Here is an 18,388-nt window from a genome sequence, read left to right as displayed (position 1 = left end):
CGTGCTCGTTATCTCCATCAGTTGCTGTCCTCTCGTCCTAGTTTAACTAAGTTTGCAAGTACACGATCTCTCTATTCCATTGTGATACTTTACTCTCTCTGGGTTCAGAGACTTAAGCTATCAACTAACACTTGCGACGCACTTTAAGGTTTTGACTTCGATTCGATCAAACTCTTACCATTTCTTCATCTTTCAACTTAACAATGCGTCCTTTCCAGAAAGGTTCCTAACACTCGCTTAAAAACATCTGAATCTTCTTGGAAACTTTCTCTTTTTCTCTTTTCAAATCAGGGTTGGGGAAAACGTATGGCTTTATACTAATTTTCTCTAGGTTAAGCCTGCTAATGGGACCAAAATATTGGTGACAAGATCTGGAAGGTTAACTCTTGTCACATGGAATCTTTCCACGGTGTCAGAAAATATGATCACCTGATATCAGCTGGGTCAGGTGCTGCTTTGCTGGTTCTCTGTTCATGATCAGGACGCTGAGGTTCTGACCCCAACTGGTTCTAAGTACTCCCCAGTCGTTAGTCATTTTGTTGCAAGACCCATTGCACATTATGAATTGCCTAGTCCATAAACCCGAGAGGTCTTGTTCAGACCAGACACCATCTCCATTGGCCTTCTGGTAACGCCAGGACGCACAGGTCCCCTGCCTGAGTTTGTTTTTGCAGAACTGGAGAATGAACTCTTTGTGAAACAGAATGTTTAGTGTGGTTTGGAAGGCCAGCTTTCCTACAAATTATTGTGCAAATCCGGAAAGACACACTGTTTAGGAAGGGATAACTTCTCGAGTCCTCACTGTGGGCGTCTCATTTCCACAGTCACTTGGGCTCCGCTTTGTTTGATGATTGTATACAATCATTTGTTAAATTGGTAAAAGCAACTGAGGGCCGTGCTGTAAAGCTGTGAGATGTGAACCACTTGTTAGTGTTTCCTTTGACAGGTTCAGCACACCATGCAACATTAACCCAGCATCAGACTGGAATGAGGGCACTATGAAGTGGTAAAGAATGGGGCCGGTGAATTTGTACTCTATAAAGACATGCATGGGAAACTGTCAGGCCGTGGGTCAATTATTGTAAATGATCTGATTTATAAATGATACAGTGCACTATCAGACCTGGGTAATACTTCACTTTCAAGCCTGCCATTGCGACCACAGCAATCGGCGTCTATAGCTACCCACTACGTTTTAATGTGTTGGTTTCCAGCTGGGGTGGAATGCAGGACTTTGTTGAGGATTTCGAGTCCCGAGCCAGTCGATCTGCTTACACAAAGCATGCAATGCCTCAGTGCCACCACTGACCCAAGTGTCGGTCATAGCTCAGTTGGTAGCACTCTCGCCTCTGAGTCAGAAGATTGTGGGTTCAAGCTCCACTCCAGAGACTTGCTCACATAATCTACGCTGACACTCCAGTACAGTACTGAGAGGGTGCTGCACTGTCGGTCAGAGGTGCCCTTTCAGGTGGACATAAAAGATCCCATGGCATTATTTCGCAGAAGAGCAGGGGAGTTCTCCTCGGTGACCTGGGCCAATATTTATCCCTCAACAGATTATCTGGTTAGTTATTTCATTGCTATTTGTGGGACCTTGCTGTGCACAAATGGCTGCTGCAACAGTGACTACACTTCAAAAGTACTTCATTGGCTGTAAAGCGCTTTGGGATATCCTGAGGTTGAGAGAGGTGCTGTATAAATGCAAGTTTTTATTTAAAGCACGTAGCCCACATGATGCTGTAATCCCACATGTCTCAGCTGTCAATGCATTGATCTTTTGCAGTGATGAGCCAATAGCCGATATTGAAGGGCACACAATGCGCGTCGCTCGAGTGGCCTGGCATCCGTCAGGCAGATTTCTGGGCACCACATGGTAAGTAACAGCAAACATAAATGTTACAGTAAGTGTAAATGTTGCATTAAATTGAATAATTAAAAAAGAGCTGGAAGTTGTTTGTGTTCCATGATCTGCTGTGGCTGCTGGAATTCAAATACACGGGATTTGACTTTGCTGTCACTTCATAGTATCGTAGTAGGTACAGCACAGGAGGAGGCCATTTGGCCTATCATGCCTGTGCTGGCTCTTTGAAAGAGCTATCCAATTAGTCCCATTCCCCTGCTCTTTCCCCATTTTCCTGTAAATTTTTTCCCTTCAAGTATTTATCCAATTCCGTTTTGAAAGTCACTATTGAATCTACTACCACCACCTTTTAGACAGTGCATTCCAGATCATAACAACTTGCTGCATAAAAAAATGTTACCTCATGTCGCCTCTGGCTCTTTTGCCAATCACCTTAAATCTGTGTCCTCTGGTTACTGACCCCTGGGGAATACCACTGCAAACTTCCCTCCAATCTGAAAAACAACTGTTCACCATTACACTTCTGCCACTGGAAATGGTTTCTCCTTATTTACTCTGTCAAAACCCTTTATGATTTTGAACACCTCTATTAAATCTTCCCTTATCCTCGATTACTCTATGGAGAACAATCCCAGCTTCTCCAGTCTTTCCACACAACAGAAGTCCTGCATCCCTGGCACCATTCTGGTAAATCTCTTCTGCACCCTTCCTAAAGTGTGGTGCCCAGAAATGAACACAGTACTCCAGATGAGGCCATAACCAGTGTTTTATGTAGACTTAGCATAATTTTGTTGCTTTTGTACTCTATGCCTCTATTAATAAAGCCCAGGATCCCATATGCTTTTTTAACATCCTTCTCAACTTGTCTTGCCACCTTCAAAGATTTGTGTATGTGCACCCCCAGGTCTCTCTGTTCCTCCACACCCTTTAAAATTGTCCCATTTAGTTTATATTGCCTCTCCTCATTCTTCCTACCAAAATGCATCACTTCACACTTTTCTGTGCTAAATTTCATCTGCCACGTATCTGCCCATTTCACTAGTCTGTCAATGACCTCCTGAAGTCTGTACTATCCTTCACGTTGTTTACTACATTTCTGAATTTTGTGTCATCTGCAAACTTTGAAATTATACCCTCTATACCCAAGTCCAGGTCATTAATATATATCAAAAAGAGCAGTGGTCCTAATACTGACCCCTGGGGAATACCACTGCAAACTTCCCTCCAATCTGAAAAACAACTGTTCACCATTACTCTCTGTTTTCTGTCTCTTAGCCAATTTTGTATCCACACTGCCACTGTCCCTTTAATCCCATGGGCTTTAATTTTGTTAACAAGCCTATTATGTGGTACTTTATCAAATGCCTTTTGAAAGTTCATATACACAACATCAACCACACTGTCCTCATCAACCCTCTCCGTTACCTCATCAAAGAACTCAAATCAAATCAAACTCAAATCAAACACGATTTTCCTTTAACGAATCCGTGCTGACTTTCATTTATTAGCCCATACTTTTCCAAGTGCCAATTTATTTTGTCCCGGATTATTGTCTCTAAAAGTTTCCCCACCACTGCTGATTGGCCTGTAATTGCCATGTTTATCCTTTGCCCCTTTTTTGATCAGAGGTGTAACATTTGCAATCCTCCAGTCCTCTGGCACCATCCCCATATCTAAGGAGGATTGGAAGATCGTGGCCAGATTTCCGACCTTACTTCCCTCAGTAACCTAGGATGCATCCCACCTGGACTGGGTGACTTTTCTACTTTGAGTACTGCCAATTTTTAAAGTACCTCCTCTTTATCTATTTTCAACCTCCTCCTTTACTACTACAATGGCAGCATCCTCTTCTCTAGAGAAGACGGATGCGAAGTATTCATTTAGTGCCTCAGCCATGCCCTCTGCCTTCACAAAGATTTCCTTTTTTGTCCCTAATCGGTCCCACGCTTCCTTTGACTACCCTTTTACTATTTATATGTTTATAAAGAACTTTTATGTTAGCCACTAAACTATTCTCATACTCCCTCTTTGCCTCTTTTATTCCCTTTTTTAAGATCTCTGTACTTTCTGTATTCAGCCTGGTTCTCTACAATATTATGAACCTTAAATTTGTCATCATCCTCCTTTTGCTGTTCCATTTTTAGTCATCCAGGGTGCCCTAGCTTTGGATGCTCCAGAACGGTGGATTAGAAGGTAGCAAATGTAACCCTGCTATTCAAGAAAGGAGGGAGAGAGAAAAAAGGGAACTATAGGCCAGTTAGCCTGACATCAGTAGTAGAGAAAATGCTAGAATCTATTATTAAGGACGTAGCAACAGGGCACTTAGAAAATCATAATATGGTTAGGCAGGGTTGACAAGGTTTTATGAAAGGGAAATCGTGTTTGACAAATCTATTTGAATTTTTTGAGGGTGCAGGGAAGATAAAGGGGAACCAGTAGGTGTGGTATATTTGGATTTTCAAAAGGCATTCAATAAGGTGTTATACAAGATTAGGACTCATGAGATTGGGGGTAATATATTAGCATGGATTGAGGATTGGTTAATGGACAGAAAACAGAAAGTAGGAATAAAGGGGTCATTTTTTGGTTGGCAGGTTGCAACTAGTGGGGTACCGCAAGGACCAGTGTTTGGGCCTCAGCTGTTTACAATCTTTATCAATGACTTAGATGAGAGGACCGAGTGTAATGTATCCAAGTTTGCTGATGATACAAAGCTAGGTGGAAAAACAAGCTGTGAGGAGGCTGCAAAGGGATATAGACAGGTTATGTGATTGGGCAAGAAGGTGGCAGATGGAGTATAATGTGGAGAAATGTGAAATTATCCACTTTGGTAGGAAGAATAGAAAAGCACAATATTTTTTAAAAGGTGAGAGACTAAGAAAGGTTGGTAGTGGAGGGATTTGGGTGTCCTTGTACGCGAATCACAGAAAATTAACATGCAGGTACAGCAAGCAATTAGGAAAGCAAATGGTATGTTAACCTTCTTGCAAGAAAGGATGTACTTGCCTTAGAGGGGGTGCAACGAAGGTTCACTAGATTGATTCCTGGGCTGAGGAGAGATTGAGTAGAATGGGCCTATATTCTCTGGAGTTTCGAAGAATGAGAGGTGATCTCATTGAATCGTATAAAATTCTTAGAGGGCTTGACAGGGTAGATGGAGAGAGGCTGTTTCCCCTGGCTCGAGAGTCTAGAATTAAGGATCATAGTTTCAAGATAAGAGGTCGGCCATTTAGGATCGAGATGAGGAAAAATTTCTTTACTCAGAGGATTGTGAATCTTTGGAATTCTCTACCCGAGAGGGCTGTGGATGCTCAGCAGTTGAATATATTCAAGATTGAGATCAATAGATTTTTGGACTCTAGGGTAATCAAGGGATATGGGGATCGGGCGGGAAAATGGAGTTGAGGTAGAAGATCAGCCATGATCTGATTGAATGGCGGAGCAGGTCCGAGGAGCTGTATAGCCTACTCCTGCTCCTATTTCTTATGTTTCTTTCCCCCTCGTAGGGATGTGTCTACTCTGTACCCAAACCAGCTCCTCCTTGAAGACCTCCCAAAGTTCAATTACTGTTTTGCTTACCAATTTTTGATTCCAATCCCATGGGCAAGATCTCTTTTAACTCGCTGAAATTTGCCCTCCTCCAGTTAAGCATTTTCACATTTGATTGTTCCTTGTCCTTTTCCATACCTATTCTAAACCTAGTGATATTATGATCACTGTTCCTCAAATGCTCCCCCACTGAAACATGCTCCACTTGCCCCACTTCATTCCCCAGAACAAGATCCATCATGGTTTCCTTCCTGGTTGGGTTGGAAACACACTGTGCCACATGGTGTTCCTGTACATCCCCGGGCTGCTCTATTCTCACCGTTTTGTTTCGCACACTCATTGATGGTTTGTACACACTAGTGTGTCTCATGCACTTACTCACTGGTAGTGTGTACACTCTGCAGTGGCACACATGCTCTTATGTTAGTGTTCCCTCATCTCCCCTCTTTGTCAGTGTGCACTCTCGGCTGTATCTCTTGCTCTCTCTCGCACACTCATTCGTAATGTGCACACTCTGCCATGCTACATGACTGTTTCCTTATTCCATGATGGACGCGGGTAAGATGTAGTTTCTATGGTGACAGTTGGTTGCAGGTAAGATGTCAATTCCATGGTAACAGGTGGTTACAGGTAAAGATGTTTCTATGGTAACATGGTTACAGGTAAGATGTAGTTTCTATGGTGACAGAATTTTGATTGCTGTTTCTGCTCTTTAGCTATGACCACTCCTGGCGACTGTGGGATCTGGAAGCTCAGGAGGAAATCCTGCACCAGGAAGGACACAGCAAGGGTGTCTACGACATTGCCTTCCACCGTGATGGCTCGCTGGTGGGAACTGGGTGAGTCTGGACACATTCTATGTACATGTCACTTAGAAAGGCACGGAGTAATCAAGGACAGTCAGCATGGATTTGTTAAGGGAAGGTCGTATCTGACTAACTTGATTGAATTTTTTGAGGAGGTAACAAGGAGGGTCGATGAGGGTAGCACGTTTGATGTAGTCTACATGGATTTTAGCAAGGCTTTTGACAAGGCCCCACATGGCAGACTGGTCAAAAAAGTAAAAGCCCATGGGATCCAAGGGAAAGTGGCAAATTGGATCCAAAATTGGCTCAGTGGCAGGAAACAAAGGGTAATGGTTGACGGGTGTTTTTGTGACTGGAAGGCTGTTTCCAGTGGGGTTCCGCAAAGATGAATACCAGGTCCCTTGCTTTTTGTGATATATATTAATGATTTGGACTTAAATGTAGGGGGCATGATTAAGAAGTTTGCAGATGATACAAAAATTGGCCTTGTGGTTGATAGTGAGGAGGAAAGCTGTAGACTGCAGGAAGATATCAGTGGACTGGTCAGGTGGGCAGAAAAGTGGCAAATGGAATTCAATCCGGAGAAGTTTGAGGTAATGCGTTCGGGGAGGGCAAACATGGCAAGGGAATACACAATAAATGGGAGGATACTGAAAAGTGTAGAGGAAGTGAGGGACCTTGGAGTGCATGTCCACAGATCCCGGAAGCTGGCAGGACAGGGAAATGAAATACTTTCCTTTATTAACCGAGGCATAGAATATAAGAACAGGGAGGTTATGCTAGAACTGTATAAAACACTGGTTAGGCCACAGCTTGAGTACTGCGCACAGTTCTGGTCACCACATTACAGGGAGGATGTAATTGCACTAGAGAGGGTACAGAGGAGATTTATGAGGATGTTGCCAGGACTGGAGAATTTTAGCTATGAGGAGAGATTATAGATTATAGGTTGGGTTGTTCTCTTTGGAACAGAAGAGGCTGAGGGGAGATTTAATTGAGGTGTGTAAAATTATGAGGGGCCTAGATGGATAGGGAGGACCTATTTCCCTTAGCAGAGGTTCAATGACCATGGGGCATAGATTTAAAGTAATTGATAGAAGGATTAGATGGGAGCTAAGGAAAATTTTTTTACCCAGAGGGTGGTGGGTAAACTTGCTGCCTAAAAGGGTGATAGAGGCAGAAACCCTCAACTCATTTAAAAAAATCACCTGGATGTGCACCTGAAGTGCCGTAACCTATAAGGCTACGGACCAAGTGCTGGAAAGTGGGATTAGGCTGGGTGGCTCATTTTCAGCTGGCGCGGACACAATGGGCCGAATGGCCTCCTTCTGTGCTGTAAGTTTTCTATGATTCTATGTAGGAATTATCCCCCTGAAGTTAGTAGAAAACTGAAAATCCAAAATAATCTCCTGTCTACGATTATTGTATTAATTGCTGTTAACTGCAGGCATCCTTTGTGCATTAATAACATTTTACTGCAATAAAGCCCAGGTTTTCCCTCGTTCATTCATTCATTCAACCTCCATGTGCAAGAGACTATTTCCCTTGCAGATGTGGAAGGGAAAGACAGGGAATTCAGTTGAGAACTGTCCCTCTGAAAAACATTGGCACCGCCCAGGAGCTGTATTAGTCAGACGGTTCATTCTATAAGCAGAGTTTGTAAGAATCTCATTGTGACCCACACCTGATCACCTTACCTCAGTTTCCACATGGCAACAAGTTCATCTTCACTCTTTGAGTCGGTTCTTTGCACGACTTTATGTGGATTAATCTAAAAGTTTGAGATTTTAAGTTTCAGTATCTTGTTTCCAATATTAAAGGCACGAGTAATAAAAATAGAAGATATTGGGCATACACAGCGGGTTGGTCAGTGTCTTTAGAGAGGAAAACAATAGATTAACGTTCTGAGGGTCGAGCTTTCATGAACCTCTCCATCTACATCCAAAACGTTACTCTGTATTTTCTTTCTGCCGTTGCTGACGGGCCTGTTGTGTATTTCCAGCATTTTTTCTCCTTATGTATCTCTACAATGTCACCAGTGCTGACTTTGAGTCTGAACACTGCCTTCATGTGCTGCACCAGTTTGGTAGGTTGGTAAAGCATTTCACTCAACGTCCTGTCTGCTTGATTTGTTTGTGACTTTGGTTGACACTGGAAATGGTTTCAGCATCTGCATGTCTTATGGCAATGTGTCTTTCAACGTCACGTAAGCCCCCAGCATGGCTGGGTTTGTTCCAAGCTCGGAAGCAGGGTCCAGTGAACGTGCTGAAAGAGATGAGGTTAGGGTGATGTCGCTGGCTCCATCATGTAAAGACCCCAAGTTTCAGTTTTTTCGAAGAATGCCTCCGGGTCAGAGAAAGAGTCAGGTACCAGTTGTGGGTATTCCAAGGAACACCCCTAAAGGGGAGGTCAGGATGAGTTGGATCTCCAGGGGTAAGATGGCCTCATCCAACTAATGTCATAAAGTGGCATTTTATGATCATTCCAGTTCACAAGATAGTTACGATGAGGGAGGTCATTCCACATGTCTTAATTCATCAATCAAGAACGATCCTAAAGACTCCCCATATCAGTTTCTTAAAAGATTCCAGGGTTTTCAGCTCCACTACTCTTCCTGGAAGTCTATTCCATATGATGTTCATTCTTTGCATGAAGAAGACATTCCTGACTGTCCTAAATTTATCTTTTACCTGCTTGAACCTGTGTCCCGTTGTCATTTGCTTGCAATTTAATTTATAGTAATGTTCTGGATTCACCTTTTCCATCCCCTGAGCTACCTTCTACACCCTTGTAAGATCACCCCTCGGACGCCTCCTTTCCAGGATGAAAGCCCCAAGATTCTCCAGTCTTTCCTTATAACTCAGACCTTTGACACCAGGGATCAGCCTCATGGCTCTTCCCTGCACTGCCTCCGCTGCTTGAATATCTCTCTTGTGTCTTGGTGACAGTAACTGAATGCAGTACTCAAGGTGCGCACTGACCAGAGCTGTGTACGGTTTGATTGTGACTTCCTCTGACTTGTGTCCTACTCTTTTGTTCGTGTAGTTTAACTTCCTATTGTTTTTTTTTAATTGCTGCTCTGCATCACTTGGACAAGCTGAGCGTCGAGTCTTATAAGGCTCCTGGGTCTCTTTTGCCTTCATCCTTTCCTGGATTATGAGTGCTGTTTATTTTTCTTCCTGTCTGCATTAAATTTTATCTGCCATTTTTCTGCCCAATTACGGATATTATCCAGCTCATTCTGGGGTTTTCTGAGCTGTCTATTCAGATTACCTGCCCTTCCCGTTTGGTATCGTCTGCAAATTTGACCACTTTGCATTTTTGTCAAGTATTGTGGCACTCCAAACTGGGCTCAATTTTAAACCCATGAATAAGTTTCTCTGCGTTTTCTGTACTAATTTGGGACGATGCATTTGTATGCAGCAGTTGAATGAGGAGCAGTGTTAGGAAATTATCTGCCTTTGTGGTTTTCTTCATTCACTGAATGCATTTCAGCCTCCACATACAAAGCTCCCTTTATCTGCCCCTTGGTTCTACTGTGTGTTTAATTTCCTTCTTGTGTCCACTCCACCTAGATGATGTCTCGTGTGGTTCAGAATGCAAATTTAACATGGAGCAAGGGTGGGGTAGGTTCCCTGTTTGGATAAAGTACATTCATTCCTGTGTGAAGGTCAAACTATGCTCAAAGAACGAGGGCACCTGTGTCTCGGGTGGGCAATCGAACTTTCTCGGGATGTGGGCGTCGCTGGCAAGACTGGCATTTATTGCCCGTCCTTCATCGCTTGAGACGGTGGTGGTGGGCTGCTTTCTTAAACCGCTGGTAGCGCTTTGATGCACAGCGATGTGCTGGGCCACTTCAGAGGGCTGTAAAGAGTCAACCACGTTGGAGTGGGATTGGAGTCACGTATAGGCCCAGACCAGATAAAGCTGGCAGGATTCCTTTTCTAAAGGACACTAGTGAACCAGTGTAGTAAACAGGGAAGAGGACAGTAGCAGACTTAAGGAAGACATAGACAGGCTGGTGAAATGGGCAGACACATGGCAGATTAAATTTAATGCAGAGATGTGTGAAGTGATTCATTTTGGAAGGAAGAATGAGGAGAGGCAATACAAACTAAATGGTACAATTTTAAAGGGATGGAGTTGGAATAGAGACCTGAGGGTGCCCATACACAAGTCTTTGAAGATGGCAGGACAACTTAAAAAGCCGTTTTAAAAAAAAAGTATACGGGATCGGAGGCTTTATAAATAGAGGCGTAGAGTACACAAGCAAGAAAGTTATGCTAAACCTTTATAAATCACTGGTTAGGCCTCAGTTGGAGTATTGTGTCCAATTCCGGGCAGCACTTTAGGAAGGATGTCAAAGCCTTTGAGAGGGTGCAGAGGATATTTACCAGGATACCAGGGATGAGGGACTTCAGTTATGTGGAGAGACTGGAGAAGCTGGGATTGTTCTCCTTAGAGCAGAGAAGGTTAAGAGGAGATTTAATAGAGGTGTTCAAAATTATGAAGTGTTTTGATAGAGTTAATATGGTGAAACTGTTTCCACTGGTGGGTGGGTCGGTAACCAGAGGACACAAGTTTAAGTTAATTGGCAAAAGAACTAGAGGGGAGATGTGGAGAAATTTTTTTTATGCAGCGAGTTGTTATGATCTGGAATGCACGGCTGAAAGGGCGATGGAAGCAGATTCAGTAGTAACTTTCAAAAGGGATTTGGATAAATATTTGAAAAGGAAAAATTTGCAGGGCAATGTGGAAAGAGCTGGGGAGCGGGACTAATTGGATAGCTCTTTTAAAGAGCCAGCACAGGTGCGATGGGCTGAATGGCCTCCTTCTGTGCTGTAAGATTCTATGATTCTGTACACGCCTTTATTGCCAGTTCCACTTGATTGTTCGTGTAGTTGTACAAATAGGAACCAACAAAACAAAGGGGAGTGTGACTGAGTACAGTGAATGCTGAGCTGGGTAATGGGTTCTAATATAGACAGATTCCATGGAACAGAAGGATAAGGGCTTGGCACCAGTGCAGCAACAGATCACGTCTGTGTGGGTCGAAGGAGGAGCTAAACAATGATTGAGCTGAACAGATTGAACATCTTTTTCCTGATTGTGTGTTATCTACAGAGCAACTTGTGCTGCTTTTTGAGTAGCTACTACAACGGTGCTCCTCTTGATCAGCATCGAAAGGTATAGGGATAATGCAGGTAAGAGGCAAAGTAAAGAGCCTCGGCCTTGATTCAACCTCAGAAGATCCGGCAACTGTACCACTGAGACATTTCCGTTTCCCACATCAGCTATCCTTCTCAAATTGAGAATGGCGATTCTGCCTGGGTATTAAAGATTGCCTGGTGGAGCGCAGAGCGGAAAATCGGGCAGGGAAGGTCGCCCGCCTGGAACAAAGCCTGTCTGATTTACCTTCCATTCATTTACGTGGAACATCTCCCCTCGCTGCACCACGTAGGCTCCCACTCCTGGGTGAATTCCATCCAAATAAAGGATCTGTTTAAAAAGAAAACTACAGTATCGCAGCGAACTTAAGCCCCAGTGGTTCACCAGTCTGCGGGGGTAGGATGTGGGTGAGGAATGGGGGCACGTTCGCGTCGTTCCACAGCAGTGGGTGTGATGTGTGGGGAAGGTAAGAACAGTGTTGACCTCTTGTTTGGGCTACGTGATATGCTGAGCTGGTGATGGTTTGCTAAAGACATTTACTCTACCTCTAAGGGATTGACCTATGCAGGGAATGAAGGTGTTATCAGGGCAGCCTAACGGCAGTACCAAAGTGTTCAATTCCCAACAGGGAGACCCAAATACCAACTCCTGCCTCAGCGGCTACCTTGGATATCGGTGGGTGAGTTACACCAGTATTGGCAAAATCAGGGTCCCATCTCCAGAGGTTAGGGAGGAGAAGGGAAGGGGCATCACTGATGTCCTGACTCGGGAGAATAATAAGGTGAAAGACCAACCTCAGTAGGAGTGGTGATGGGAAAATCATTGATTTGAGGAGGGGAAGGGATTTGGTTGATCTTGCCTGAGTTGGCTGCATCTTGGGACTTGTTACTGTCACTAATGCTGAGCATTTCTTCCTCTGACCAGTGGGCTGGACGCCTTTGGGCGACTGTGGGATTTACGGACAGGCCGATGCATCATGTTTTTGGAGGGACACCTGAAGGAGATCTATGGGATCAGCTTCTCTCCCAATGGGTAAGCCAAGTGCACGCGGACTTTAGGAAAGCCTTTGACAAGGTAGCACCTGGGAGATTACTAGAGAAGATTAAGTGGCATGGAATTAGGGGGAAGGTAGCAAACTGGATTAAAAATTGGTTAGAAGGGAGAAAGCAGAGATTAGGAGTTAAGGGCAGTTTTTCCAGAGTGGTTTGGTGGGTTCAATTCTGGGGCCACTTCTGTTCACTCTGTATATCAACGATTTTTATATAGGCCTAGAGGGAGTGGTGTTGAAATTTTCAGATGATACCAAAATAAGAAATATAGTTAATTCCTTAGAAGGCCACAGGAAACTGCAAATGGTTGTTGATAAGATGGGGGAATGGGCTAAAAAGTGGCAGATGGAATTCAGTGTCAGTAATTGTGAGGTGATTCAACCTGGTAAAAATATAACAGCAGTAATGATACTCTGAATGGAATAGGGGCTGTGGGGGAGCAGAGGGATTTGGGGCTACGGGATCACAGGACATTAAAGGCAACATCTCTGGTTGATGAGGCTGTTAAAAAAAAAAGCTAATGGAATTCTAGGTTTCATCACAAGAGGTATAGAATGTAAAAGCCAAGAGGTAATGAGGTAAGAGGTTATAAAACTTTCATAATTCCTTAATTAGAGTACTGTGCAGTATTGGGCTCCACACAATAGGAAGGATAGAGAGGGTGCAACACAGATTCACTAGCGTGCTGCCGGGTATGAGGGAATACAAATATGAAGAAAGATGTGAAAAATTGGGCCTTTTTTTCCATAATGCAGATTATGGGGCAGTATGATAGAAGTGTTTAAAATGATGAAAGGATGGGATGGTAGGCAGAAGCATACTGTTTACTGTGGTTATGGGGCCTTAGATACAAGATTAAATGTAAGAGATTTAGAACGGAGGGCGGGATAGATTTCTTCACACATGCAGTTGTGAGACTCTGGAATTCATTTCCAGGGTTAGTGGCTGAGGCAGAAACTATATTAACATTCCAGATTAGACTAGGTGGGTGGATAAGGAAACTAGGCTGAAGCATGGTCGAGGGCAGATAATTCACAGAAAATGAAAGGACATAGTAGCAAAATGTTAAGCAATTCTGCTCATACCACTGGTGCGTGTAATCTCCATGGAGAAACAGTTTTAGGGTTTCATAGAAAGGTTACAGCACGGAAGGAGGCCATTCGGCCCATCGAGTCCGTGCCAGCTCTATGCAAGACCAATCCAGTTAGTCCCACTCCCCCGCCCTATCCCCGTAGCCCTGCAAATTTTTTCCTTTCAAAAAGGTTTTGTTCTGTAAAGCATAGGTCCTGCTGTTCTCCCTATAATGTGTGGAATCTTACAACACCAGGTTATAGTCCAACTGTTTTGTACACATTATAGGCCTCCCTATAATGTGTACAAACTTTCCTATTCTTGTAACGTATATAGGCCCTGCTATTTCCCATGTAATGTGTACAAACCCTGAGGTTTTTTCTGTAATAAGATACAGACGTAACTAATTCCCCCTGTAATGTGTACAGACTCTGCCCGTTCCCCTGTAGTGTTTACAGATGCTGATATTCTCCCTAGAGCATGTTGTGACACACTGAATCTTTGACATTCTACCAAGTCCTTGATGTGTTACTTCCGTGTAACACACTACAGCCTGCACATCACCTTGCACACAGCCAGTGAGAGTTGCGTGATAGGTTAACCCTTCGCTTATGGTTTGTCGGGCTCAAATGATGACGTCTCCCCGAACCCAACGACGAGCTGGTTATCAGTTTCTCGCTGTTGAGACTTACAGCGATCCTGTTGATTTTGTTTTTAGATATCACGCAGCGACTGGAAGTGGAGATAACAGCTGCAAGGTTTGGGACCTTCGACAGAGGAAATGCATCTACACCATCCCAGCACACCAGAACCTCCTGTCTGCGGTCAAGTTTCAGCGTAAGTACTTTCAAGTGCAGCAGTAACCTAAGGGTGACACAATTATGCGATTGCTCTCTTTGGAGCAGAGAAGGTTGAGGGGAGATTTAATAGAGTTGTTCAAAATTATAAAGGGTTTTGATAGAGAACACAAGGAGAAACTGTTTCCAGTGGCAGGGGGGTCAGTAACCAGAGGACACAGATTTAAGATAATTGGCAAAAGAACCGGGGTGGGGGGGGGGAGATGAGAATTTGTTTACACAGCGAGTTGTTAGATCTGGAATGCACTGCCTGAAAGGGCGGTGAAAGCAGATTCAGTAGTAACTTTCAAAAGGGAATTGGTTAAAGACTTGAAAAGGAAAAAAATGCAGGGCTATGGGGAAAGAGCAGGAGAGTGGGACTAATTGGATAGCTCTTTCAAAGAGCTGACACAGGCACGATGGGCTGAATGGCCACCTCCTGTGCTGTACGATTCTATGAATTAGCTGACCAATTACTGGCCCAGGACAAGAATTACCCATTGCAGGTTGTCCAGAGTCTCAATAGTGAGACAGTTCACCTGGAGAATTCGAGGTATTGTTTCTTGGTGGTTTCTTCTGCAAGGTACTCCATCTAACATCAAAGTGGCGAGATGGTTAAACACTGAGCAGTAGTCGAGGCAGAACCGCAGCCAAGGCTGTGATTCGGGCCCAGGCTATGATACAGGGGCACTGATCCATCCTGTAATGTTTCCTGCTTGGAGTGGGAGGGGAGAGAGGGGTTCATTTCCAATACTAAAGATTGCTTTTTGAAAAACACTGAAGCTTGGATTGTGCATGACGCTGTGCGAGGCTCCTACAGCTCCCCGGTCCCAGTGCCGAGCCCGGCCTCACCGTACAGTTTCCCCTCACTGTGTCCAATGCAACTGCTCTGTTGACACTCAATGCGATTGGTAGGTCACTCCGAGCCTGTCCTGCACACAAAGCACTCATTGGTTCCGTTTTCTTACATTGCTGGGGAGGGGCGGTGGGAGCGGGGGTATCAAGTTTTGATTTACACACTCTGTGTTTATTGGGGAGAGTGTTCCAGTGTCTGCTCCCAAATTGACGCAATACTTCCCACCGCCCCCTAGTTTTCCCCAGCCTCAGTGCGAGACCTGCTACAGCAACACTGGCATCCCCATGCCAGCCGCTCATATGGCCCCTCTGACCGAGGTTCCCAGTTTTGTGCTGTGTTCCTTGTGTTGAGACGTCCAGTCTCATTCCATGTAAGACCATTACAGGCAGCAAAGAAACGAGGCGTTTGTCCCATTGGTTTGGTGCCACAGGTGAGGAGACGGTGTGGTGACCCAGAGCAGCACCCATTTTCTTGATGCACGGTTTTCATTCCATTTTGATCTCTCTGCAGTGCCGTCCTGTCTGGCACTCCAAATCTCCCATTGTGTAACGGACAGCCGAATTATGTCTCTCCGCAGCCACAGACGGACAGTACCTGGTGACTGGTGCCTACGACAACACAGCAAAGGTTTGGACGCACCCTGGGTGGTCACCTCTCAAAACAATGGCCGGGCACGAGGGCAAAGTGATGGGACTGGACATCTCTCCGAACGGGCAGCTGATTGCCACGTGTTCTTACGACAGGACCTTCAAACTCTGGACGTCTGAGTAGAGCGAGTGGAGCAGAGCACTGACTACAGGCCGCCCCTAACCTGTAGCAGGAGAGGGAGGATGACACCGTCTGGGAGTCACGCATCCGAACCACTGACAGCTGGTCACCAGGTTCAACAGCCCCAAACAGTAACATACCCAGTTGTCAGGCGCTAGTTGCCATGGTCACCCGGACACTGATTTGATCACCGTGTGGTTTTTTTTTGTCTTGATGATTGACAGGACTATTGAGAATTGTTTGGTTTTTGGGCCTTCCCAACTTGTTTCCAGTTCATTAAATCCTCTCTGGAGTGGCACAACCCTGACACGGAACACACATTGAACGAGATCTTCTCTACATGCAAAAAAAAGCCCTTGAGAAGTTTGTTCTTCCTGTTCCCCGGTGACTGCTTCATAAAAACAACACACCCAGAAACGCTGATTAGAACCTGGCACACCCACAGCTGAGGTCAGAGGTTAACCGAGTCCGGCAGCACCGAGCAAACTTTTGATCAGTTTAGGGCAACTCCTGGAATCAAACAAAATCTGCAGTGCTCTGGATGGAATTATTGAAATATGTCGGAGTGTTCTGGTTGTCAGTGTAACACTGAGCCCAGCGGTGTTGGTGGTGACCCTGGAATCTGTCTGTGTGCGTTCAGTATTGTATAAGCCGCACAGACGATGGGGCTCTCCTTTTTACCGATGTGTTTATAAATAAATATTTTGTTAAAGCACTGTCTCTGTAACTTATGTTTCCAGCAAATTGTGTATCAGACGGAGTGATTTCCTTCAATCAATACACAGCAGCACATTATATATAAACCATCCAAACCCCTCGATTAGATTCCAGCCTGTAACTCACCCCCAGGTATCTATTATTCTATATATAAACCACCCGAACCCCTCGATTAGATTCCATCCTGTAACTCAAATTCCCGGGTATCAGTTATTCTATAAAGAATTACGAAATCTGTATATATTTGAATTCATATTTGTCTCCTTCTCAAGCCCATGAGTGACCAATAAAATCATGACAAACTTCACAGCATATTTAACAAAGTAGACTGAGCCTACACTGGTGTCTGTTTAAAACTCTTGTCCTATGTCTGATTTAAAGGGACAGCAAATAGGACTGCTTCATATTTGTCACAAATACCCGGGCGTACGTTACAGGCTGGAATCTAAATGAGTTTTTTTTTATATACTAGTTGACCTTCTGTGGCATTGCGCATGGCGGGCTGAGATCAAGTCTTGGGTAAAGTGAAGTTAGAAGGCGGGGGATAATTGGACCAAGATGAGGGGATGTAATTCAATCCTTTTAAAGTCATACATTATGTCCTTACTTCAGTATAGAATCTTAGAACGGTTATGGCGTGGAAGGAGGCCATTCGGCCCGTCAAGTCCGAGCTGGCTCTATACAACAGCAATCCGGCTAGTCCCACTCCCCCGCCCTATCCCCGTAGCCCTGCAAATTTTTTTCCTTTCAAGTACTTATCATACTTTGATTTTATATTACTATTCGAAGCGAGAACAAAACTTAACAGCAATTTGGGAAGCAGAGGAGGAGAGTTGGTTGGAGCTTAGGAGTTCCTATGGAGTACAGACCGAGGAGCTGAGAGCTGCAAAATTGAGGCAGCATCGGCGTCACTGGGGGGGAAGATGTAATAAAAAGTTAACACAAAGCAAATCAACGGGAAGTAAGGTTTTGTGAACAGGAAGTATGCAGATGTAAGGTTTTTATGCAAACTATCAAACCCCTGTAACTGAGCCATATGCAACCACTAAATTCCAGGTTCATTCCCAGTCTGCTGGTATAGATAGGGAAGGGAAATCTGATGCGAGTTTCCGCTCCTGCTTGTTGTGCAGTGACTCTTGTTGGAAAGTGTGTGTGGATATTCAGTGAGGACCGGATTGAGCTGTCCACGGTGCAGTAACTCGCCTACACTCATTGTCAGGCTCACGGGTGAATAATACATAGTTGACCGAGATTCCAGGGAGTGATTGGTATTCATGGTATTCTATCCCAGGGAGGACCCAATATCTTTGAGGTGGGGCGGGGTGTACTATTTTAAAACCGTAAACATCCATTCTCTCCACTTGTGACTGCAGTGTGTACTGTCCACAGGATGCACTGCAGCAACTCGTCAAGGCATCTTCGACAGCACCCCCCCAAATCCGCGACCTCCACCACCTAGAAGGACAAGGGCAACAGGCACATGGGAACAACACCACCTGCACATTCCCCTCCAAGTCACACACCATCCCGATTTGGACATATATTGGCTGTTCTTTCATCAAAATCCTGGAGCTCCTTATCCTAATAGGATTGAGGGAGTACCTTTGCCACATGGACTGCAGCGGTTCAAGAAGGCGGCTCACCACCACCTTCTCGAGGGGCATCTAGAGATGGGCAGCAAATGCCGGCCTTGTCAGTGAAGCCCA

General features: G+C 44.6%; 1 protein-coding gene across 2 annotated transcripts in view; it reads left to right on the top strand.

Moving 5' to 3' along the window:
- prpf4 (pre-mRNA splicing tri-snRNP complex factor PRPF4) overlaps positions 1-16,677 on the top strand; it is a 39,023-nt gene extending 22,346 nt beyond the window's left edge. The window contains exons 10-14 of one of the 2 annotated variants that reach the window (XM_067969531.1): positions 1,784-1,873; positions 6,127-6,249; positions 12,310-12,417; positions 14,224-14,342; positions 15,775-16,677. In XM_067969531.1, the coding sequence (XP_067825632.1) occupies positions 1,784-1,873; positions 6,127-6,249; positions 12,310-12,417; positions 14,224-14,342; positions 15,775-15,968 (634 nt within the window). In that variant the 3' untranslated portion in view covers positions 15,969-16,677. Of the gene's footprint in view, positions 1-1,783; positions 1,874-6,126; positions 6,250-12,309; positions 12,418-14,223; positions 14,343-15,707 lie in introns of both variants that reach the window. The other variant, XM_067969530.1, reaches the window with a different exon arrangement.
- Positions 16,678-18,388: the final 1,711 nt, after the last annotated feature.

The sequence above is a fragment of the Heptranchias perlo genome, chromosome 31, assembly GCF_035084215.1.
Source record: "Heptranchias perlo isolate sHepPer1 chromosome 31, sHepPer1.hap1, whole genome shotgun sequence".
In the NCBI taxonomy this organism is placed as follows: domain Eukaryota; kingdom Metazoa; phylum Chordata; class Chondrichthyes; order Hexanchiformes; family Hexanchidae; genus Heptranchias; species Heptranchias perlo.
The sequence above is the reverse complement of the archived record's forward strand: the minus strand, read 5'-3'. Positions and strand labels throughout refer to the sequence as shown.